Source organism: Garra rufa, chromosome 11 (genome assembly GCF_049309525.1).
Source record: "Garra rufa chromosome 11, GarRuf1.0, whole genome shotgun sequence".
Lineage (NCBI taxonomy): Eukaryota > Metazoa > Chordata > Actinopteri > Cypriniformes > Cyprinidae > Garra > Garra rufa.
The window spans coordinates 28,551,410-28,576,780 of record NC_133371.1 but is presented as its reverse complement, the minus strand read 5'-3'; the positions used below and the strand labels follow the sequence as shown (position 1 = coordinate 28,576,780).

Sequence of the window (25,371 nt, the reverse complement as noted above, 5' to 3'; positions counted from 1 at the left end):
GTGTGTGTGTGTGTGTGTGTGTGTGTGTCCTAGGTAATGTGTGCTTGTGCATTTGTGAGGCTCCCAGCATAAAGCCTGAAACATTTCAATTTGCATAAGCTCAATATGAATAGGTCAAAGCCTGGCTGGGAGATGCTGTGTGTGTGGAGCACATGCATTCTTCTCTCAATCAGTCACTGAAAATCTTTTCAGCTGAAGAATTTACACTTTACTTTCCCACCTCAAATCGACCCATGAAGACAATGCTTAAGCTGCAAGGTGTGGCATCTGTTTCTAGCTTTAGCGAGTTTAGCGGAACAAAAACAAGCATTGGTTCTTTTCCTACTCTGGTACACTAGAGAAGCGGGCTTCCACTCTGAAGTGCAGAGACCACATTTTTAATTATTCACTCCAAATAAAAAGCTGCATCTGTGTGTGGATGAATTATTTACGTTTAAAATGGGTCCCCCTGCCGAGGGATGGAGATAGGGAAGGGAGGAGGTGTGTGAGAGAGAGGTGGGATCAGCTTCCTTGTTTATCAGCCCGCCTTAAACGCAGTGGCAGGTGTTTTCATTGTGCCTAATGTAATTTTACGTGACTGATATTCAAATTACTTTTGCTTTAAATATAAATTGTATCTTTTGCCCTTTTTTGTCCTGAACAGTTAAACTACCCACTGTTCTTCAGAAAAATCATTTAGATCACACAAATTCTTTGGCTTTTCAGCATTTTTGTGTATTTGAACCCCAACAACGACTGTATGATTTTGAGACAACTGAGGGACTCATATGCAACTATTACAGAAGGTTCAAACACTCACTGATGCTCCAGAAGAAGAAACGATGCATTAAGAGCCAGGGGGTGAAAACTTTTGGAATTTAACGATCAGGGTAAATGTAACTTATTTTGTCTTCTGGGAAACATATTAGTATCTTTTGTAGCTTCTGAAGGGCAGTACTAAATGAAAAAAAAAAAGATATTTAGCCAAAATAAGAAAAATGTACACATTCATTCTGTTCAAAAGTTTACACCCCCTGGCTCTTAATGCATCGCTTTTCCTTCTGGAGCATCAGTGAGCATTTGAACCTTCTTTAATAGTTGCATATGAGTCCCTCAGTTGTCCTCAGTGTGAAAAAATCATATTTTTTCACCTGTTGTCTGAAACCTGAATCAGACTTGTGACTTTTTTTTTTGTCTATGACCTTTTGCTCTGTTATATTGTGAATGAATATACTTAGTTACCCCTCATTAAAAACACCCGTCCATGTTAATATAGTTGGATTTGAGCTTTTAATGGACTTAATGCATGAATTACCATAACATTCATATTACCTAAATAAGCAATGAGGGCAAACGAGTACAGGAGTTGAAGCTCACAGATCCCTTCGGAACTAATTATGAAATATAATATGGAACCGAGGTAGAGAATACCAGTACAATTTAAATGTGAGCTTAGGTGAGAGGCTTGTGATTGGCTGGATAAGCTCAAGCTCCTCCCGCTAGCACTGTGTCTCTAGCACCTATCAACAATCACAGTAAATTCCCCATAACACCTACACTTCTAATGGGACCACTCAGAAGACTCTGAAAGCTCTTTACTTCGTGCGGCTGTTTGGTTCTTGAGAGCGTATGCAAATCCTGAAGGTGTGTATTGCTGTGATGCCAGGCCAATAATGAAGCCCCAGCTTCCCTTTGTGCCCAACTCTAAGTGCTCATCTATTGATTAGATGGGAGAGGATGAGAAAGAGAGAGGTGGGATATACTGCGAGATGATACAAGAGCAAGGCCCCATTGTGTCTGGGCTCCTAATGGACTGATCGGATGCACTCTCAGTCCGTCTCCCTTGTCTTCTCTATTTCACTGTTTTCACTCCTATTGTTTTGTGACAGTCTCTAGGCCGCAAACTGTTTAGATCGCTGTAAACATGCCGCATACTCCAAAAACACCTATATCTACACCTCCATCTGTGTGAGCTCCACTATAGCTGCTCTGCTGACTTATTCACATATGCTGAATTATTTACTAGCAGACACAGTTCACGGAAGCTGCCGTAGAGTGAAGGCAGATCGACTTGATCTGACTGAATGCAGAAGAAGATAGTTTCCCTCAGGATGCGGTATTAAGGTAGTCAAGATTGTTTTTAATTTGCGGCGATGTATGACAAGACATCTATAATACCTATCCATTAGCATTTTCCATTCATTTCAGTGGCAGTTTGTGACAATTGGGAAATGCATTATTCTTGGACACTTCCCTATTCAGTTTTTTTGAGCCAATAATCTGATTTGTAAATGTCACATAAATATTTGCTCTGGAGAAAATTATGTCACCACAATGCTGATCGGCCGATGGCATTGCAAGAATGCGTAATATAATAATAATTTAATTCCAAGCTGAAACCAATTTCTCCTGAATATTTTAGAGGTTAACTTGAAGATTTTATTTCTCATAGAAATGTTAATGACTTAAAGGTATAGTCCACCCGGAAATTAAAATTCTGTTATTTATTCACCTGCATTTACTTCTGAACCTATACGCATTTCTTTCTTCAGCAGAAAACAAAAGATATTTTTCTAGAAATGGTATTGGTTCCCATTGACTTCCATTCTATTTTTGTCTATACAATGGATGTCAATGGAAACCAAAAATGTTGGTTAACAAGATGCCTCAAAATCTTGAGAGAAATACATACAAGTCGGAAACAACATGAAGGTGAATAAATTATAAAAAATTTGGGATGAACTATTCCTTTAAAAATTGCATTATTTTTCATGACTTTCATGACTTCGTTTCAGGTTATTATACAGCTTATGAGTGGTAAAACGTATAATAATATAATATAATAAATTTTTATATAATTATATATATAATTTAATTTCAAGCTGTACCTTGTGATTACTGTTTTTTTTTTGCAGTTTTTTTGTATTATTTTTTACTGAGAAATTGCAATTTCTATCTGAATATTTTACAGGTTAACTTGAAATTAGGGCTGCACGATTTAGAGAAAAAATCTAATTGCGATTTTTCGGATCAAAATTGCGATTTGCGATTTAAAATGCGATTTACTACTATTTCATAAAAGAGCTACAGGTTTGAAATGGTGGTTTTAACAGCACCAAAGAAATACCAAGCATAATCACAAAGTATGCTACACTGTTCTACTGTTTATTTAAAACCTCTTAAATATTGTTGTCATTTTTTTTAAATAAAGTTGTCATGACAAATTAAGAAAATAACTACATTATCTTAAATAAAATAAAATTAACAATTAAAATTATATAATGAAATATTATTAAAATCTTGTAAAATAAAATATATAATATTATACAAAATTAATTAATTAATAAAAATATTATATATTTTATTATATAAAATCCTAAAAGATTACATACATACATACATAACATTATTTTATAACAAAATATAACTAAAATCTTTTAGGAATCCAAACACACTGTAAACAATTCTACATAAGTAAAACACTGATGATAACCTACATTAAGATACACTTTGCTGGGAAGTTGAGCCGCTGCTCCCGCTCATCTTTTCCAAATGGCGTTACCGTTATTTGCTCAGTACATGCGGTAGAGACCTGCACTCCTAAGAGAGTACAGCGGGACCCGACGCAAACGAATGCGCCGCGGGACATAACTTGATGGGCGAGTGCGGCTGTGCGGGATGCGGGACTCCCGCAAAATAGAAATATCTAAACAAAATATTTAAAAAATTGCACAAAAGCAGCAAGAACAACTAGTATACAACTTACAACTATGATTAGTAAGCACAGGTATAGGCAGTCATCCGAGGTCTTTAAGTTAGAATCCACTCACTGCTCAAATGTTCTTGCACAGAGCTGAATATTGCGTGCTCACGAATTAAAACACACGAAGTGTAGACATTGTGAAAGATTCATTGTGCATACTATTTATTGTAGAGCTTGATGAGTTCGCATATAAACTGAGATGTCAGCTTTAAAGGAGCTGTGTCTGCTTGCATTCTGCTATGGATGCACGCAGTTGCTCATGCTTGCTTTTCTGTTAAGAATAACAGTGGTTTGTGAATGTTGATGCTTAGCCTATAGGCTATAACAAATATTTTATCGGGGACGTTTATGCTGGGGTTTTGTGAAACTTACGAGATCTGTTTCATGTAAATTAAATTGATGTACTGAAAAAACAACTATAAAGGTTACTTTTAAGCGGACTTTTGCGGGCAGGAGCGGGACAAAACATGAATGTCGAGGCGGGAACGGAACGAGATAAACATGTTTCTGCGGATGCAGGACTGAAAAATGCGTCCTGTGCACGTCTCTACATGCAGTGTTAAAATGCCCCCTATTGGTTAAACTCTGCATCAAACGTAATATAAGCATGAAGACGTAATATGCACATGAAGCGACCTGTCAAAAACGATTTATATGCTTGTTACCACAGTTGATAATTAATCGAAATAATCGCAGCTCTTGCGATTTGAAAATCGCACCCTTTCAAATCGCGATTTCGGTTTACAAACGATTAATCGTGCAGCCCTACTTGAAATTTGTATTTATTTTAGTCCAACCACAATTTTAGCAAAATCTGTCATCATTTATTCAGTTGCATTTACTTCCAAACCTTTACGCATTTCTTTCTTCTGCAGAAGAAGAAGATATTTTGTTGTAACAATATTGGTTCCCATTGACGTTCATTGTATTTTTTCCATACAAAGGACGTGAATGGGAACCAAAACTGTTGGTTACCAAGATTCCTCAAAATCTTGAGAGAAAGACATATAAGTTGGAAACAACATGAAAGTGAATAAATGATTTTCATTTTTTCAGTAAGTACATATCACTGCAGTTTTCAACAGAAATTTTCAAAGAGTGTTCAAAGAGCTAGAAGAGTGTTCAGTTTTTTCCCCAGGAACAGATGAACGTACATATGGCACATTTTATGTGACATTGGTTTTGTATGCGTCACAGCAGTTCTGACATAAAATGTCCGTTGAGGAGCGCTATAACTCGAATGCTCTATAGTATGAACAAAAGCGAATGTGACGCAAAAATGCAATCGTTAGCATGCCGCTTTGGCTTGTTTTCAGCTCTTTCATCGTAAGTCATGTTTTTCCCGGGATTTGTACCCAAAGATTCAGCATCCTAAGTCCAATTCCATGCTGGCTGAACTACTGAGCAAGCTTGTTACATCCAGAAAGCAAAACATATGGAGCTGTAATCATACTGTAACTGTGTACGAAAACGATTACAAGTGTTCGCTGTTTTACTGCCTCTAGTGGACATTTATTTACATACATTAATTTGTATGTATTTCGTGTCTCGCGAAAACGTTCCCACAGGTATGTTTTCATCATGAGATCAGGTAGCTTATGTCTGTTTAGCATATTTGATCTCATTTTAAATAATTTTAAGCTAACTTGCAGACCCCTAGTGGACCCCAGTGCCCCTGGTTGAGGACCACTGGTGTAGTTACAAAATCTGCCAGCAGGGGCTAAGTGGGCCATGCTAACTATCAATCTTTTGCATTGTTAAATCCGAAAATTAAATTTTAGATTAGTCAAATGTTATCTGTGAGCATTGACTGTAAAATTAAGACCGAACCCACCCCATCTCTGCACAGGAGGAAATGTGCGGAGCGGATCACGGCTCACTGCGCACACGTCATTATTGCTGAAATGCTGTTAGCATGTGCTTTTGAACCCACAGATCCACTGCAGATTGAGTGTGTGTGTTGGCTTTCTTGTAGGCCGTCTTGTATGGGTGCTCTCATGCACAGAGTAATCAGCCTCTCTGCATGTGTTCAGCATGTGTGTGTGTGTGTGTGTGTTTGTATTCACAGCGGACCCTCATCATTGTCCATTTGAAGTGTGAAGAATTCATAAGCATTCAAGGATCAGTTGTTTTGTATGTGTGGTGTGTGTGTGTAGAGAGAGAGAAAGAGGTTTTACCTATATTTTGTGACTCAAATACCTCTTCAAGTATATAAAAACCTGAATTCACCTACAACGAATGGACCAGAAAACAACCTAGCACAAATAAATATTGAATTCGTTTTTTAAAATAGGGGATATGAAATAAATAGCTCAGTTTAAAATCAATACAAGCCATTGGCTGATTTGTTAATGTGCGAGTAACACATATCTCCGCTGTGTATCCTTTCAAGTTTTATGCTTCAATGTCTTGCCCTGCATGTATGCATTCTTGTGTGTTGGTTTCTTTGGGTTAATGCATTTCTCTCTGTGTGTCTGTGGCCCTCAGCAATGCTGTATGCATTGAGAGTAGAGAGAGAGAGAGAGAAATAGGGGGCTACGGGCTCAATAGAGCTGCACTGAATACCAGTAATGGCTGGAGGGGGAGGGGATGAAGAGGGGGCGAGAACAGAAAAAAGGATGGAAGATAAAGGGGGGAGATGTGCATTGAAAGTGTCCAGTCAGTGAGACGGCTGGTGCAGAGCTGCCGCTTTCTAGCCATTTAGCACACAGAGAGCAGAAGTGAGCCAAGCTGAGCCTGCAGCCTATCTTCCAATGGTGCAGCACTCTCTCTCTCTTTCTCTCTCTCAGGTATCTGCAAGGTCTATCTATCTGTTCATCTGTTTTCCTTTCTTTCTTTCTTTCTCTGTATCTTGCATCATTTGCTCTGCATTTGAATTTTACTAAGGGTGATATCTGGGATGTCATCCATCTATCATCAGGGGCAGTCTTGGCTTACTTGGTGCCCTCGGCAAGATAAGACTAAAAGAGGTCAAATATTTAAATTTGCACAGTTAACAGTTTGGGTTTAGTAAGTTTTTATTTTTATTTTTAAAGACATTCATATTTTTATTCAGCAAGAACAATTAAATTGACCTAAAGTGACAGTAAAGACTGTTGCAATGGCTGGAAACTGTAGTAATGGCTGTTAAAAATTCAACTTTGCCATTTCAGTAATAAATTAAATTTTAAAATATATTAAAATATAAAACGGTTATTTTAAATGTTAATAATATTTCACAATGTTACTGTTTTACTGTAGTTTTGATAAATTAGTCAGTCAAATCAGAATGTATTCAGACAGCTTCAACATTTCTCACATTACAACAGTTTATCTGCTATAATTTAGAAAATGGTAATAAAATATGACAAGAACTCAGAGTTAAACTGTGTCAGAACAAATTTATCTTGATAATGTCAGATAACTTTGACAGAAAGGTATATAATAGATTACCAAAAATTTAGACCAAAAACTGCAAGTATGACAATATTTACATAATTATCAATACTTTGTTGACCAATTACCAAGCAATGCTTAATTTTGTTCAGTTTGTGGTGTAAAAAGGTCACATTAGTAATTAAATAAAAAACACTTAAGCAAAACATGGTCAGGTCCAAGTGTCTCAATAATTTTTGGTCCCAAAATTAAATTGTACTTGTAGTCCACTGTATGAACAGGTTTTGGGTATAATATGTCACAGTTTACTTTATTTAGCTATTCTCACTTACATAAATGAACTATAGTTTTCTGCACCCACTAGTAAAAAAATATCAAAAATGATATCTGGTGTCTGAATAATTTGGTTTAACTATACATAGTAAGGTTTTTTTTTATAGTTCCTAGAACTACTGATGGAAGTACCCACTTTTTGCCATGTTCACCGGAACAAGGAACGGTTTTAGTTCTAGAAACTCTGTTAGGGGAGTTTGGAACTAAATTAGCTCCTACTTCAGAGTAGGGTCCAAAAAAAGTGCTATAGGAACTTGCTACTAGGAACAATGACGCAAGTGTGCGCTGATTGGCCAAACGCATGTGAAACACAGACTACCCAGAATTTTTAAAAAGCCATGTGAAAATATTTACTTCAAGAATATGGAAACAGTGATAACAGCATTTACCTGTTGTCCGCAGTCAGCCTCAATGATATGTAATACTCTTTAAGTTGTCATAGGAATTTTAGTCTGATTTTCATGCTCTTTCAGTTGCGTAAATTGTATGTTGCAATGCTATCTCATGACCAATTTGTACGTATTTTACGAGGCGACTAATTCGTACATATTTTATTTATTTATTATTTTGTACGATTTCTGTGACGGTTAAGTTTAGGGGCAGGGTTGTGGTTTTTCCTAAAAATGTTCTACCTCGTAAAATACATACGTTTTTTCACAAATCATATGAGTTTGTATTAGTATGGTCATAACATTACATTCCATCTCCGTTATCACAAAACCCAAGACACACAACAAAAACAGCTCTGATCACAGCGTCCTCCATTCACCAGTTGTTGATGTTTGTAAATGCCTTGAATAAAGACGTTGCTGTCGGCCGCTTTAGGGTTCCTGCTGCCGGTACAGATGTAACCAGGAAAATGGCCAGAGGGGGAAATTGTTTCTCTAGGAACCACCATGTTTACTAGTTCCTAGAATTGAGTTCCTAGAACTGCACAGTTTGAAAGCCCCTATAGTTTATGTATATTTTAAGGTAAGAAACACGAGCAAAAGAAACTTCTGTGGAAATTGTTTGCAAGTCAGTTTTGATTTTCGCATAAGAATAGTTTTATGAATATTCACACAATTCAGTCTGCTTTTGCTTCATTAAATTGTGACCCTGGACCACAAAACCAGTCTTAAGTAGCACAGGTGTATTTGTAGCAGTAGCCACAAATACATTGTATGGGTCAAAATTATAATTTTTTTTTTCTTTAATGCCAAAAATCATTAGAATATTAAGTAAAGGTCATGTTCCATTAAGATATTTTGTAAATTTCTTACCATAAATATATAAAAATCAAATTTATGATTAGTAATATCCATTGCTAAGAACTAAAAAATGCTGTTAAATGGCGGTGCACATCGATGCAGCGGCTTCTCGAGCTCCCGAAACAAAAAAACAAACAAAAAAAATGACGCTTATGATTGGTTTGGTGGTCCAGGGTCACAATTCAGTTCATTATTTTGTAATTTTTTTACATACATTTAATATATATTAAAATACTTACAACATAACATTACCTAGCGGTAGTAACTTTCACTTAAAAATCGACTGAAATCGAAAATAAGACACAAAAAGTGCAAATGGAAAAGCCTCAAACATTAAAATGTTAGCGTAAATAAAATGAGGTGAGAATAATCCCTAATGCAGTCAAAGGAATTTAAGATCATCCATTTAACCACGTCAGACAGATTAATCAATAACAGTCATGCTGAACGAGTAAAAAACCTTAAAAAAAGCCTTAATCCTAAATATCTTAATCCAGTCACCATGCAGATTGAATGGCATTCAACAAGGCCACAGATAATCTGAATTTGCAGTAATTTTGTGTAATGATTTACAGATTAGCCAGTGACCACACTGTAAACGTCAAAAATAAACCACTCTAATCATTTTGAAGCCTCTGCGGAGGGAACTGCAGATTTTTATTGCATGTGAATGAGAATGCAGTGTACTGTACGTTGTACAGGCTGAACACATGTCAAAGATTAATAAACAGATTGATGAGATGGCCTTGGTAACCCAGATAATCTGGGAAAAATTGTATGAGCATGTGCTGATGGTTGTTAATGCTTAGCACAACCTGAGCAATGATAGATGATTTTATATCAGAAAGTCCCATGAAGGGGCTTGCGCAGGCTGAGGAAGTGCCATCGAGATCAACAGAAATGCTAACTCTAGCCCTTCAAGATAAAAGTCTCTCCATTTTAGAAAAACACACTCAGAAGGATCTCGTTTTCTTCGTAGCCTGCGTAGACGCCATATAAATGCGAGTATAAACCTAGTAAACCTTAATGTTACTCTATGTAATTGTGCATATTTGTGTTTTGTCAGCCTAACACATACTCATCAGGAAAGTGTTTCATGGAGTGCCGCACTTTGCTCGGTTATTTATAGCTAGCAGTGTTAGCATCCTTACAGTAGCAACACAATGTGTGCTTTCTCATCCGAAAGACTGTGACAGTACGATAATCTAATTCAACAACCCTTATCTTAATTAGTCTTATCATTATCAAACTAATGCAATCAGTCAGGCTACATTTATATTTAGGCCTCTCGTCAAACAAGGTGCTCTTCTTCAGCTTGTGATATTGTGTGTTTGTGCACACTCGTGTGGGTGTGAATGCGATTTATTATTGCCTAGTAATTTGATCTTATTTTTTCTCTTTCATTTCTCATGTATGCTGTTTGTCTCTTTCAATATGGACAGGAACATATCGTCTTTCTGTTTCCTATACTACCGATCTTTTCTATCATGGACCTTCTATCTCAGTGGGTAGATTTTCATTCATTTTTCCATAAGCTGTGTTGCGCTGCTAGGAAACCACCGGTTGCCGTAGAGACGTAGCTCATCGGCCACTTGGAGTGGAAGACTGGGTTTGCATCCATGCCATTTTAGCCTCCTTTATGGGCTTTGTTTATACCATTCATTTTTATATCTTGCTCTCTATACCTCTTTTTCTTTTTTATGCACTCTTTTACATTTGTTATGATGATACTAATAAGGTTTGTGATTAATAATGTTGTTTTTGTTCAGGGATAGCAATCTACGCCATGTTATGAAGCCTAAAAAACAGCTTTAGAAAGCTACACCAAACACTACTTGATGCAAAAGCCTAAAAACCTTCAGTACATCTGTGTAATTGGTATTACACCTCCAAATTCTCAAAACACACCCAAGTGCCCTTTACAAGCCTAGAGATTCCACCCATAGTTAGCACAACGCACTGTAATGACCCAACGAGGCCGTAGCTAATGAGGCACACAGTGGCACCGTTCCCTTGCCTCATGCCGGCCCCCAGGGATTCTTTAGGGTGGCGATATGTTTTGTGTATTTGTCAGCCTCACTTCAGCTTAAGTCAGTCTCTTCTTTACTTTTCTTCCTGTGCGAGCACCTTGAGCCCAGACTAATTACTAAGACAGTACATCTCTGACTACAGTCTGGACCTTGGACCGTACCCTGATGTCTTATTCTGTTGTTATTCGCAGACTCTGTTTCAGATGATTTCAGCATCTTGCTTGCTTGCTACTGTACATTCTGGCAACTGAGACTCCTTAGGAGTCAAAGTTCTACACTGGGAGTAAATTGAAGCACCTGAACTCAGTCCATATAATGAGATGTTGTGGCCAGACATATATGAAGCCAAAAGTTTACATGCACCTTGCAGAATCTGCAAAATGTTAATTATTTTGCCAAAATAAGAGGGATCATTAGTTTACATACACTTGATTCTTAAAGGAGAACAAAAATGTACAGATAATTTACTCACCCCCTTGTCGTCCAAGATGTTCATGTCTTTCTTTCTTCAGTCGTGAAGAAAAAATGTTTTTTGAGGAAAACCTTTTAGGATTTCTGTCCATATAGTGGACTTTTATGGTGCCCCCGAGATTTAGCTTCCAAAATGCAGTTTAAATGCAGCTTCAAAGGTCTCTAAACGATCCCAGCAAGGAAGAAGGGTCTTATCTAGTGAAACAAGTATTTTTCAAAAAAATGACAATTTATATACTTTTTTTAAACCTCAAATGCTCATCTTGTCTAGCTCTGTGTCAACTCTGTGTATTCCATTCAATAACTTGTCAATTTTTTAGAAAATAACAGATTGTTTCGCTAGATAAGACCCTTCTTCCTTGGCTGGGATCGTTTAGAGCCCTTTGAAGCTGCATTTAAACTGCATTTTGGAAGTTAAATCTCGGGGGCACCATAGAAGTCCACTATATGGACAGAAATCCTAAAATGTTTTCCTCAAAAAACATAATTTCTTTATGACTGAAGAAAGAAAGACATGAACATCTTGGATGACCAGGGGGTGAGTAAATAATCTGTAAATTTTTGTTTTGGAAGTGAACTTCTGCTTATATACTGTGTTATTAAATACTGTGTTTTTTATCTGAATGATCCACAGCTGTATATATATTTTTTGTTTAGTGATAGTTGTTCAAGAATCCCTTGTTTGTCCTAAGCAGTTAAACTGCCCGCTGTTCTTCAGAAAAATCTTTCAGGTCCCACAAATTTCCAGCATTTTTTGGTATTTGAACCCTTTCTAACAATGACTGCATGATTTTGAAATCTATCTTTTCACACTGAGGACAACTGAGGGACTCATATGCAACTATTACTGAAGGTTCAATCTCTCACTGATGCTTCAGAAGGAAAAAATGGTGCATTAAGAGCCAGGGGTGTAAACTTTTGAACAGAATGAAGATGTGTACATTTTTCTTATTTTGCCTTATTATATATTTTTTCATTTAGTACTGCCCTTCAAAAGCTACAGAAGATACTTACATGTTTCCCAGAAGACAAAACAAGTTAAATTTACGCTGATCTTCAAATTCCAAAAGTTTTCACCCCCTCTTAATGCATCATTTGCCTCCTCATTTTAAAACACCACCGCACACCACTGATATCTATGTATGTATGTATACCAGTCAAATCAGGTCTGGGTACAACATCTCATTAAATAGATCAACTTCAGTTTTTACCTCTTTTCTCAAAATCCCACCACCACATGCATATGGCTGTGAAAGCCTTCAAAAAAAATAAAATAGAGCAGTGCCAGTGGGGGCTGACACTGTGTTAATCAGGTTGCTGATGGGGAGGACAGTGTGTTAAGCAGCGTGCTGATCTAGGGTGACGGTGTGTTGATCGTGGCACTGATGGGGGTCATAGTGCAAAGGAAGGTAGTTGTGGTCCAGAGAGTGCTAAAAGTGTGGTATTTGTAGCATGATAACATTTTGTGGCCTGCAGCTAAAAATAAATATAGTTGAAAGAGGCCTGCAGTGGTGGCAGATCAGGTATGCAGCAGAGAGGAGAGAACAGCACACTTTAATAAATGCCAGGCCTCAGCAGACTCCACACAAACCTGCAGGCCTGTGGAGAGAGAGAGAAAAAGAGAGGGTGCAAAAAAATACAGTTCCATCCTGTCTTTGTCAGTATCCCTTTGGAAGAGAAAGAGTGTGAAAATCAGCAGGAGAAAAAGAAAACATAAGCAAGTTAAAAGGATAGTTCAACCAAAAATGATCCAATGTCACTGTCATCTATTGAAAAAGAAACTTTATGTAGCTGTTTTCTGTATATAATGACGTTAAACAAATCCTGACTACAAATCCAGGCTTGTGGATTTTTCCAGATCCCGCCCCTCTCTTTCTCCCACTTTGTTTCCTGTCTGCTCTACACTGTCCTATCATAATAAAGGCAAAAATGCCAAATCTTTGTGTTAATACAGTGGTTCGCCATACTATGAGACCCTGACGAAAATACAAGGCATTATTCTTACTTCCCCCTTCTCTAGTAAGCTGTTCGGAACTCATGTGACCTGATCATTCAGTCTGTGAGTGGAACTCTTATTTTTGTACCAGTTGTTCAGTGTGATTCATGAATGAATCAGCCAGTACAACACCTAAACGAATGTTCAGTCTGATTCATCAAGAACCATTGTTACATGATCATTGAGTCTGAGTGGATCTCTAATTTGTGAACAAATCATTCAGTCTGATTTGTGAACGAATCATTCAGTATGATTCCTAAATGAATGTTTCAGTTTAATACCTTAAGAACCACTCTTAGACTCAATAATTAGGTTACAAGAGTTCTTAAGCTAAACTATCCATTTAGGAATTGTAGCAAATTATTCGTCCACGAATCAGACTAAACGATTTTTTATGAATCAGAGTTTCACTATGAAATGATTCAGTACGATTCCTAAATGAATGTTTTAGGTTATTAAATTAAGAACCGTTGTAACCATTATTATTGAGTTTAAGAGTGGAACTTTGATTTGTGAACAAATCGTTCAGTCTGATTCGTGAACAAATCATTCAGTAAGATTCCTAAATGAATATTTCAGTTTAATACCTTAATAACCATTGTAACCTGATTATTGAGTCTGATGGTGGAACTCTGATTCATGAACAAATCTTTTAATACGATTCCTGAGTCATTCAGATTCTTGAGTCATTCAGTTAAGAACCATTGTAACCTGATTATTGAGTCTGAGAGTAGAACTCTGATTCGTGAACAAATCTTTTAATACGATTGCTGATTCATTCAGATTCTTGAGTCATTCAGTTAAGAACCATTGTAACCTGATTATTGAGTCTAAGATTGGAACTCTGATTCGTGAACAAATTCAGTCTGATTTGTGAACGAATCATTCATTATGATTCCTAAATGAATATTTCAGTTTAATACCTTGAGAACCGTTGTAACGTGATTACTAAGTCTAAGAGTGGAACTCTGATACGTAAACAAATCATTTTGTCTGTTTCGTGAATGAATAATTTAGTATGATTCCTAAATGAATGTTTCAGTTTAATACCTAAAGAATTAAACTGAAGCCTGAATATTGAGCCTAAGGGTGGTTTTTTGAACAAGTTCAGCCTGATTCGTGAACGAATCATTTAGTACGATTCCTAAATGAATGTTTCAGTTTAATACCTTAAGAACCGTTGTAAACTGGTTACTGAATCTAAGAGTGGAACTCTTGGATTGATGAACAAATCATTCGGTCTTATTCATGACAGCATTTCTCAAGGTCACCAGAGAGGAAGATGGCCTAAATTACACCACTTGAGTACAGCACATGAGTCCTATGAATTGCACTTAACATACATCACTATTAACTGTAGTTCTGTCCAAAGCACTTTATGAGACTCTTTGGTCGTTTGGTTTTTTAAACTAAAATATACACATTTTTGAAAACATTACAACATAAGGGTAAGATTATAACAACTGAGTAGATGAACTATTCCTTTAACCAGACTTTTTTTTCATGTCATAACTAATCCATTTTTCTCAAACCTGACATTAATCAAATAAGTGCTTCTGATGGTAGGTGGGGGCTGGGTTTAGAATGTAATTATTAATGTGAATGTAATTATTCCTCCATAAATCCCAGCAGAGAATTTCCCAGTGTGGGATGAGTGCGTTGGTGTGCTCCACTTCAGGAAGAGTTTAGTAAGGGCAGGTCATAGATCAGAGGGAGGGGCAATCTGACCCAGATTTTTTTTTGTCTGTCACTTTCTCTCTTTCTCTGAGTCACTGAAGAAACCTGGTGACGCAGAGGGGAAAGAGAAAAAGACAGTGAAAAAAACTGAGACATTTTGATGGTAATGCCTCAGTAATGGAACCGCACACCTTCCTTCAAAATGCTTTTTGGCTCTGCTTTATTCTCCAGGAGAACACAACCAGGTCAGGCTGACATGGTTGTAATGTCGCTTTACTTTAGGGTGCTGTGGTACAAAAATTTAAGTCTCTATATCATTTTCAGTACTGCAAATATATATATATACAATAAATCCTAATTATTATTAATAATAAAATTACAATTATTTTTGTGACTACATTTGGTAGCAGTATTCCGTGCTACAGATGCTACATTTTTTTTTTCAGTTCTATTATCGACATGGCACTGAAAAGTCCAATAGCCTTTCTTTCTCAGCAGACAGACATTAGCCGGTTGCAGAGATGGATTAGAGGTTTGTAGATGCCACTTAATGAAAGAAAAGAGGAAATTGATCTTAAAATGGCCTTATTGCTCAAGAAGCATTGATTTCCGTCTTCAGTAACTACATGGCATGTTATGAGAATGACTGATGTGAAAGATGTTGATGCAGTTGATGTAATAGAGAAAGCTTTCGATTGGTTTACAGCGCCAGGTGGGAGTGGTCTCCTCGAAGACGGCCGTCCGAGTTGGTTAATAGATCGACAGAGGTGTGGTCTCCACTCTGGGCTTTCAGGACCTCCTGCGATTGGGCCACAACTGGAGCCTTCAGCAGGAGAGCAGAATAACAGCTAAATATTTCATCAAATCAATAATTCAACAGCTGCCATGGGAGGAAAATAAAGAGAGATGGAGATGAGAGAGAGAGAGAGAGAGAGAGAGAGAGAGAGAGCTGGGAGGAGATAGAGTGAGAAAGTGGGAGGGGAGGTTGAGATACAGAGAAAACGAAAGAGAGAACACCAAATCTGCAATCACATTCCCCAAGAAAGGCCCGGTAACCATAGTAACTGGAGATGACTGTCACATGATGCGGAGGAGTGGAGCAAAAGGGAGGGGATCTATGAAACGAAAGGGAGAGATGATAATCACGGGATGGAGTCGAAAGCAGATTGAGTCGAGTTGTGTGTTGCCTCAATTCTGCTTCATGCCAACAGAAGCCAAGACTGCTAACTTATTATTGTGACATAACTGTGAAGAGAAAGAGATGTTAAGACTAGTGAACTGATATACAGTAGAAGGGGGCAGGGGATGAAAATAAAGATGATTTTTCTTTTGCTGTTTCATCCTTGTGGCTATTATCTTAAGTGCTGAGCATGACCAAACGAAGACTAGCCTATTTTCTCTTGGCCTTGCTTTGCACAAATTGTATTTAGCCTAATGAAACGTCTTCCATAGTGGCGCTCTTCATCAGCTGAGTCATTGTAATGCAGATGAGCATCAAAAGGAGGCCGTTTATGTCGAGATACCATTTTTTTGTGTTGACAAGGCTGCTCTGGAATTGTGGGAAATATCCTTGCAGTTTAATTAGCAAGATTTTTGATCCAAGTTCCCCCACACACATCATGTTCAAGGCGAGCGTATTACATAATTCACACTATATCATTTGTGCAATGTAGTATGCATATAATCTAGAGCTGTATTCCAAAACCTAGTGAGCTGCATGCCGCCTACATAGGCAGCGACATGTCATGGAGCCTATAAATCAGCGACTCTGTAAATAGTGACACACAAAGCAACTAGCAGTTGATTTCAGTAGAGTTTGATGTTAGCATGTTGCTAAACTAGTGGCTTGGTACCCTAATAAGCGAAAAAAAAAATGCACAGCACAAATACTTAGTCAAATATTACATACTTACATTTTAAATAATCATGTTTTAATAATTTATTGTTGTGCATTGATGTGTTGATGAACAAACTGCAGCACAATTAAAGTGATAGTTCACCCAAAAATGAATATTACCCCATTATTCACTCTCCCTCAAGCCATTCTAGGTGTATATGACTTTCTTTTTTCACATGAATACAATTGGAGTTATATTTAAAAATGTCCTGGTCCTCGTCCAAACTATTCAGTAGTCCAATAGAAGTCCAATAAAGTAAATCCATCCATCATAAAAGGTGCTCCACACAGCTCTGGGGGGTTAATAAAGGTCTTCTGAAGCGAATCAATGTGTTTGTGCAAGAAAAATATCCATATTTAAAACTTTATATAACTTTATATTAGTGGTGGGCCGTTAACGTGCTGCGTTAACGTGGGACTCTTATCGGGCGATAAAAAAAATATCGCCCTTAATCTATTCTCAAAGTTGGGTTGGGAGCTGGGTCTATACTACGCAAGCTATGATGACTTTCACCTTGATATTTTAGCGCGGATGTATACCTAGCCGAATTGCACTGTAGGGGGCGAGAACGAGTCTTCGAACCTGTGTGTATGCCTACTGTGAAATTACCACATCAGACGAGACGTGCTAACATGGATGCAGCTATGAAGCCGCCGGGTATAATCTCTAGCTTTCGCTGTCATACTCACGTTCACGAGAAAGTGGCGTTCCAGCAGATGACGTAGAACATAGGCGTAGCGTAAGCTCCTGTGAGAATATGCTAGTCTTGCGATAACCAAGTTTAGCATTAGAAAACCAGTCTCCTCTTAGCTTGTATCGAAATCCTCCAACATTTTTATTTACAAATCCTCATTTTGTACTTCTGATTTGCGACTGGTGTTTCGTTTTGCTCGTTTGTTGTTTCTGCGTTCTTTACTTCTCACCGGAGCTTACGCTACGTCTACATTCTGCGCCATCCGCTGGAACACCACTCTCTTGGAACGCATGTTAGCGGAAATAGAGATTATGGTTTATTAAGTTTTAAATATGGATATTTTTCTCACACAAATGCATTGATTTGCTTCAGAAGGCCTTTATTAACCCCCTGGAGCTGTGTGGATCAGTTTTTATGATGGATGGATGCACTTTATTGGACTATTGAATAACAGCCATTCACTGCCATTATAAAGCTTGGAAGAGCCAGGACATTTTTTAAATATAACTCCAATTGTATTTGTCTGAAAGAAGAAGATTTAAAATGACCATAATACTAGTTTTAATATAAATTACATTAAAGTATAGTTTAGTTTACCATAAATTCTTGTCAGTGCATTAGAGAGTACAATTTTACCAAATTTCTTATGTTCTTAGAAGTATATTATTTACATAAAGAAAAACCAAAATGTATTATTCATTCACTATAGTTTAGAAAATGGTAATAAAATATGACAAGAACTCAGTTAAACTGTCAGAACAAATTTGTCTTGATAATCACAAATGACTTACAGTCAAACCAAAATGTATTCAGACACCTTCAAAATTTCTTACATTACCACAGTTTATTCACTATAGTTTAGAAAATGGTTATAAAATATGACAAGAACTCAAAAGTTAATCTGTGTCTGAACAAATTCATCTTGATAATGTCATATAACTTGGATAGAAAGCTATGTTACATTGATTTTAGATTTTCAGGTCAAAGTGTCAAATCATATTTTTGGTCCCAAATTTTTATCAGTTTTAATTCTTAAAATTAAGAATTTGTGGGTGTAATATGTCACGGTTTACTTTATTTTGATATCCTCACTTCATAAATGAACTATAGTGTCCTGCACCCACTAGTAAAATTATATCTGGTGTTTAAATAATTTTTGGTTTGACTGTATACTCTTTTTAGAGTTAAGATGCAGTGTATTTCTTTTTCACAAGGTTGACAGATTAAAAATATGTTTAACTACAACTGACATTTGTAGATGTGCGGTAAGATGCTTGTTTGTAACAGTGTTCCTCTTATGTATCAGATCAAATAATCTCATCTTTATTAGTCAGTGGTTTGTCATCCTTCTGGTGTCGTATTCAGTCACCTATAGTATTAGTCAGTGCAGGCCTCAGCAAGACCTGACCCATGTGACAAACACAGCCCTCTTCCCGTGCCACAGAGCCGTACGACAATCTCTCCTGATGTGTCTTTCCTTTTTTGTGTGTGAACCAGACGAACCCAACAGCTGCTTAATGATGATGGTGTGTCTGTCTATCTTGATGATAATATGATAATCTCACTGTCTTGAGATAATAAAGGCAGGAGATGAACGGTCATCACTGCATAGCGTGCCATTCTGTGGAACATACAGCGTCAGTCATCTGCATCATCAAATTTCTGTCATGGGCTTTCCCTCTCTGCCATGGAGACGTAGATCTTTAACCACTTGATGAAATAGTGGGTTTGCCTCTGTAATTTCTGCCTTCCTTTTTGAGCTCTGTTCTAAATACAGGCCGTATGACCTTTTTGTTCTGTTTTAAATGTATTTATGCATTTGGCAGACTCGCTTAAGCAAAGCAAATTACTTATCCCTGGGAATCAAACCCATAACTTTGGGGTTGCTGGCGCCATACTATACACTACCTGAAGGTTATAAGGATGCTTTAGGAAACTAAAGGCTAGTTATATGTTGTACATACAATAGTAGTGTTTTCTCATGTTGTAAGGTTCCCCAGGCATCCTCTAGGGCGGCGCTGTTCTTTTTATATATTTTACCTTGGGAAACAGCACTGTTTGCAGTCTGGAAGTACCAAGATAAATCAATGGAGTGTATGAACGTGGCAATCTTTTGTGAGTTTTTTCAGCATCATTTAGAGATGAATTAGAGGTGTCATTGATGTATATCTTGGCATCCTGTTTTTTAATTAAAGCACATCCATAATGGTACTGAATGTGTGTGCGTGGCCAGTACTTGACTTCTCTGGCTTTTACACTTCTGTGCTATTAACATCAGCAACGGTTATTAAAGGAAGTAAAGCCAATAACATCTCCCTCTTACAAGACGCCTCGGAAAGTCATTGAGATAAATTCGTAATTTACTTTTGTTAATGCTCAGATAATAACATATCAAATAGTATATAATACAAAAATGTTTCTAAATGAACACGGTCTAATAGCGAGTTCTCATGGATAAACTGTGGTATGAATGTGAAGTTTTACAGATTCAAAAAATTATAGAAAAATAAACTGATTATTGAGTTGAGTTGAGGCAATCCACCCACTCACAGCACCTCTTTCGGTCACGTCCATATTGAAATACACAAAAAATCTGATTTTCTAGACCTTTCAGCTTTCTTACTTCAGAAGTCCACTACATGCCGGTGGTTGTAACCTTGAAAAGATGATTTGTAGTTTAAATCAATGTCTAGGGAGATGTGTCATGGCCTTTGATGAAGTACTTGAGCAGGGTCTATACATCTTCAGCAAAGCGGAGCATCTCTTTTCCTCTGTGCTAGTTTGAAAAGAAAAGTTGCCACCGTCAGTGATAGATTATTAGACCACAGCCCTTGGGGCTCATGAGGAACTGTATGTTACTCTTCAGTTCATTGCTAGATTAGAAGCCACCTGATTTAACACTAGATGACTAGATTGATTATGCCACATTACAGTTGACCTTCACCGTACTTCACACAGAACAAGAAAGGTCTGTATTAGGGCTTTGCCTCTAGTGAGCACATTGAGTTTTAACAGACCCCCTTAAAGCATGCGGTAAGTTTGGTGGGGGGTAACTGAGAATGAATGGGGAAAAGTCACACAATATCATTGCATATGACTGGTTATTTTCGGCTGTAATTGGTCCATGCAATAAATCCTGGCTCTTGTGTTTCACAAATCTGAATGAACAATATAATGGCATTATAAGAAGACTAATTTTAAAAACAAAGTAAACAACTCACACACTTAGATATAACCACTTTGTCACGTCAAAATAAGACTTAAAATGTCCGAAAACATGATCCATAGCAATTTTTTTAGTGAGTAATCAGCTTGGTGAAATTTAAAGTAAATCTCTGTGTCTGTGACCAATATTTACCTAGCTTTGGTGACTGATGATACAAAATATAGTGAAAAGTTAAATATTGAGCATACAGTTGAGGTCAAAAGTTTACATACACATGGCAGAATCTGCAAAATGTTAATTATTTTAGCAAAATAAGAGGGTTCATACTAAATGCATGCTACTTTTTATTTAGTACTGACTAGTATTTCATCTAGTATTTCACATAAGACATTTACATATAGTCCACAAGAGAAAATAATAGTTGTTCAAAAGTTTACATACGCTCGATTCTTAATAAAGTGTTGTTACCTGAATGACCCACAGGTGTTTTTTTTTTGTTTAGTGATAGTTGTTCATGAGTCCCTTGTTTGTCCTGAACAGTTAAACTGTCCACTGTTTTCAGAAAAATCCTTCAGGTCCCACAAATTTTTTGTTTTTTCAGCATTTTTGTGTATTTGACCCTTTCCAACAATAACTATCAATTAGAGATCCATCTTTTCACACTGAGGGACAACTGAGGGACTCATATGCAATTATTACAGAAGGTTTAAATGCTCACTGATCCAGAAGGAAAAACTATGCATTAAGAGTCAGGGGTGTAAACTTTTGAACAGAATGAAGATGTGTAAATTTTTGCCTAAATGTCATATTTTTTTCATTTAGTACTTTTTTCAAATGTACCCTAATCTTTAAATTCCAAAAGTCATCACCCCCTGGCTCTTAATGCATTGTGTTTACTTCTGAATCATCAGTGAGCATTTAAACCTTCTGTAATAGTTGCATATGAGTCCCTCAGTTGTCCTCAGTTTGAAAAGATACATCTCAAAATCATACAGTCATTGTTGGAAAGGGTTCAAAAACACAAACATGCTGAAAAACCTAAGAATTTGTGGGACCTTCAGGATTTTTTTGACGAAGTTTAACTGTTCAGGACAAACAAAGGACTCATGAACAACTATCACTAACTGAGAAAAAAAAACAGCTGTGGATCATTCAAGTAACAACACAGTATTAAGAATCAAGCGTATGTAAACTTTTGAACAGGGTCATTTTTATTATTTCAACTAGTATTTTCTCTTTTGGACTATTTATTAATGTCTTTATGTGAAATAGCTTATTCAGGTCAGTACTAAATAAAAATAATCCCTCCTATTTTGCTAAAATAATTCTGCAAGGTGTATGCAAACTTTTGACCTCAACTGCAAGGTCACAAATAAAATACATTGTTTAAATTGTGACTGCTTGATGAGATTCATACCAGACACAGACACAATCATGTTGTGTCAACCAGCAACGCCCTTAGCAATCAACACAAGCGATACAAAAACCTAATGATATTCTGAGGAATCCAGCATTTACTCTCGAATGACAGTTCTGTTGTATATTCGTGTGGAACAGTTATGATAGGTTCACAGTGCGCTCTGACGTCACTCTTGTAATAATACCAGGTGCAGCGTCAGGGTGTCTGTAAGAATACTATCCGTCACGCTGCGGCTACTGACTGATCTGCGATTCAAATCTCCAGCGTGTTGAGATCTCTCCTCGCGCTGTTTCCTCTAATAAATGAATGCTGATGAAGATTGGTCCATTCTCTTTAGTCTGTGCAAAGGCCACAATGAATAGCTATTATGTGTCTCTATGAGACTGATCTAAATTCAATAGGCAATCACTCAGGAATCACATGCTCCCTCAGTGCCTTAACCGCCCACCCTCTCCACCAAAAAAAACCCCACCTAAAACGCAGGTAGAAAAAGCACATGAAGAATGAAAGGCGTGACCGGTGTTGTGACATTAGAGACAGACCCACCTGCAAGAAATGCACAGAGAGAAAAGAAAACAGGTGCGTGTCTGCTGAATCTGTCAGCAACTGTCAGCTTTATTCTTGCTGTTATTTTAATCAAAAGACAAATGCATTACAAAAATGTTGCAAACCTCCAGCTCAGGGATTGAGACATGTGCCACTATAAAGGCTCAAAGAGACTGTGGACAGCAGTTTGATGTCCCATAATTCCCCGGAAGGGTATGTTGAGGTAATCCTCTGGTTCATGTTGTGTTGTGAAGATCTAACCTGCAGTTAGACTACATATATATATATATATATATATATATATATATATATATATATATATATATATATACGTAGAACATTTTGTTTCACTAATATTATTACTAAATTAATTTTAAATTTGTAAGAAGAAGCATCTATTAGGATTAAATGCAGTTATAGTATGATGTGTGTGTGTGTGTGTGTGTGTGTGTGTGTGTGTGTGTGTGTGTGTGTGCGTGTGTGTTTGTTATAAGGACTCCAGAAGGTTTAGTCATGCTGAGTTCAGAGGACTTGCTCTCAAAGGTCATGCTCACTGGGGGAGAAGGAAAGGGAGGCTCCCTCAGCCAATCATACGGCCTCCTGCTGCTGATGCTGCCCCCGCTGCATCACCATGGAGATGGCAGCAATATCTGTCCCTATTGACAAGTAATACGGAAGATGCATCCATTTTTCTCAGTGGAGAGGAATGGATCTGCATCTTCACAGTAGAAAAACTTCACTAAATAGCATTAATTATGGATTAATTAGCGACATCCATGCTTTTTTCCCTCTCTTTTTAATTCCCAGGCCCCCACATCTCGCTCCTTTTAGTGTGTGAACACTTTACTCTTTCTCACAGCAGATAATGGAGAGGGTGCAAGACCAGCCTTCTTGAACTGACCCCATCTTCTCTTCCACTCTCTATTTAACATGGGGCTTTTCTTTTCACTCCACTCATCCAGTCCATTTCTCACGCTCTCCTCTTTTGGCTTGTGTAGACGCATCTCTGTTGTGGATTTGCGGGCCGGCGGAACCCCAGCCCCTTCGTGTAGTAGGCTCAATTGTGATCTCTTTAAAAAGAAACTAAACGCTCTTTTCAGAAGTCATTATTGCTGTCAAGCTTTTTAAACATGTTTGTTAAAGGGAGTGATGTCATAAGAGGAGGAGAGCAGGACGGAGGAAGTAAGAGGGAGGGAAGAGTGAACAAGAAACAGGAAGTCAGGATGTTGTTTGTACACATTTGGATGTGTATATATTTATACAACAGTTTTTTTCTGGTCCTCGAATCTGATTGGCTGATAGGAGTGCAATATTAGAGTAATATCAGAACTCCAACAGCTGTTTCACAGTTTGTAATCGTATCACTCCACTTGCGGTATTTCTTACATGGCGGACGCCCAAATCCAGTATAATTTTATAAATATTATGTTTTTGTGACGCAGAATGTAGTTTTAAGAGGTTTTTAGGTAAGGATGTTCTTGTTTATAGTTCAAATATGCAGTTTAGTTAATAAAGATAGTGTCTATTTGAAAATTTGCCTCAACATTTTCGGACATGAGAGCTCCAGATCGTCAGCGGCCGTTCTGCACTCATGAACCTGCACGAAAGCGCCTCACCTCGGCCAGATCTTCTGGAATTTATTGCTGGCTCTAAAGTCTCTGTAGAGGTTAAACATGAGATATAATTTGTAGTCTTTGGTCTCATTAATCTATTATTTGTTCCAGAGAAAATCGTTTTGGCAAAATCTCATCATGTTTATGTAAATTCAATGCTGTATATCAGAGCGCTGCCTGTGTATTTTTGACTGAATTGCCTAGCAACTTTTATGATGGCTGTTGTTGATGTTGTTTATTAAATATTATTTTATATAAAAAAGTTTATATGAATAATAGTAGTATTTAATAATAGTGTTTAGTATCTGGTATTCTAGTATTCTAGTTACATTGTTCCGCCATTAGATGGCGACAAGAGACACAAGTTTTTACGAGTCAGCAGTAAAGACTTTTTACGTTATAAAAATGAATGCAGTCATAAGCAAAAGTTATTTTTAGTTTCAACATCAGCTAAATGCAGCTAACAAACACACTGAGCAGAAGTCTTCAGAAATCACCCTTAACAGATGAAAGGATATTAACGTTACGACAAAGTTGACGCTTTCCTCAGCGGACATTCAAACTAATTATGAATATGGGATTGATCTGAAGAATAAATGCTGTATCAGATGCAGGTAATCATGATCACTCAGTCCATCTCTCTCTCATAATTCTTGACATAATACAGTGAGCTTTAATGTTGTAATATAATAAGCTTTCAATGAAGCAACTCAACGTTCCTTCGTTGCTAGTTCTAAGATGACCTTTTGGAATTAGTAATGGAGGCTTGGGCTCAGCTGTTAAACTGTCAAACTGAGATTTGAATCTGTGGTGGAAGGAAGTAGTAGACACTCCATTGTTGTTTCTTATGTATTTACACACTCATGCCGTCAAACTGTTTTATAAACGCAATATTACACTCACGTCTATATTTATATTAGCGCACATCAAACAGGATATTTTTCAGATGCGCTCTCCAACTCTTTAATTTGTCGAGACAGATCACTGTATTGCCTTATTAGATCAATCGACATGCCGTCTTATCTTATTTACTTAAAGCATGAAAAAACATGAATGAACATCAGAACGTATTTTATTTAAATCACGGAAAGACACACAATTTTTCCAAGTTTAGGTCCACTTAAATTAATCTACTCTCCTGTCTGATTTGTTTGTCGGAC

At 37.2% G+C, this 25,371-nt stretch overlaps 1 protein-coding gene across 5 annotated transcripts in view; it reads left to right on the top strand.

The window, feature by feature from the left end:
- Positions 1-25,371, top strand: part of gnao1a (guanine nucleotide binding protein (G protein), alpha activating activity polypeptide O, a) — a 124,898-nt gene that overhangs the window by 56,872 nt on the left and 42,655 nt on the right. The window contains exons 5-6 of one of the 5 annotated variants that reach the window (XM_073850779.1): positions 11,136-11,146; positions 14,280-14,286. The exons of 2 other annotated variants lie outside the window; for them this stretch is intronic. In XM_073850779.1, coding sequence (XP_073706880.1) covers positions 11,136-11,146; positions 14,280-14,286 — 18 coding nt within the window. Of the gene's footprint in view, positions 1-782; positions 826-11,135; positions 11,147-14,279; positions 14,287-17,485; positions 17,494-25,371 lie in introns of all 5 variants that reach the window. 2 more of the 5 variants (XM_073850777.1, XM_073850778.1) reach the window with 2 other exon arrangements.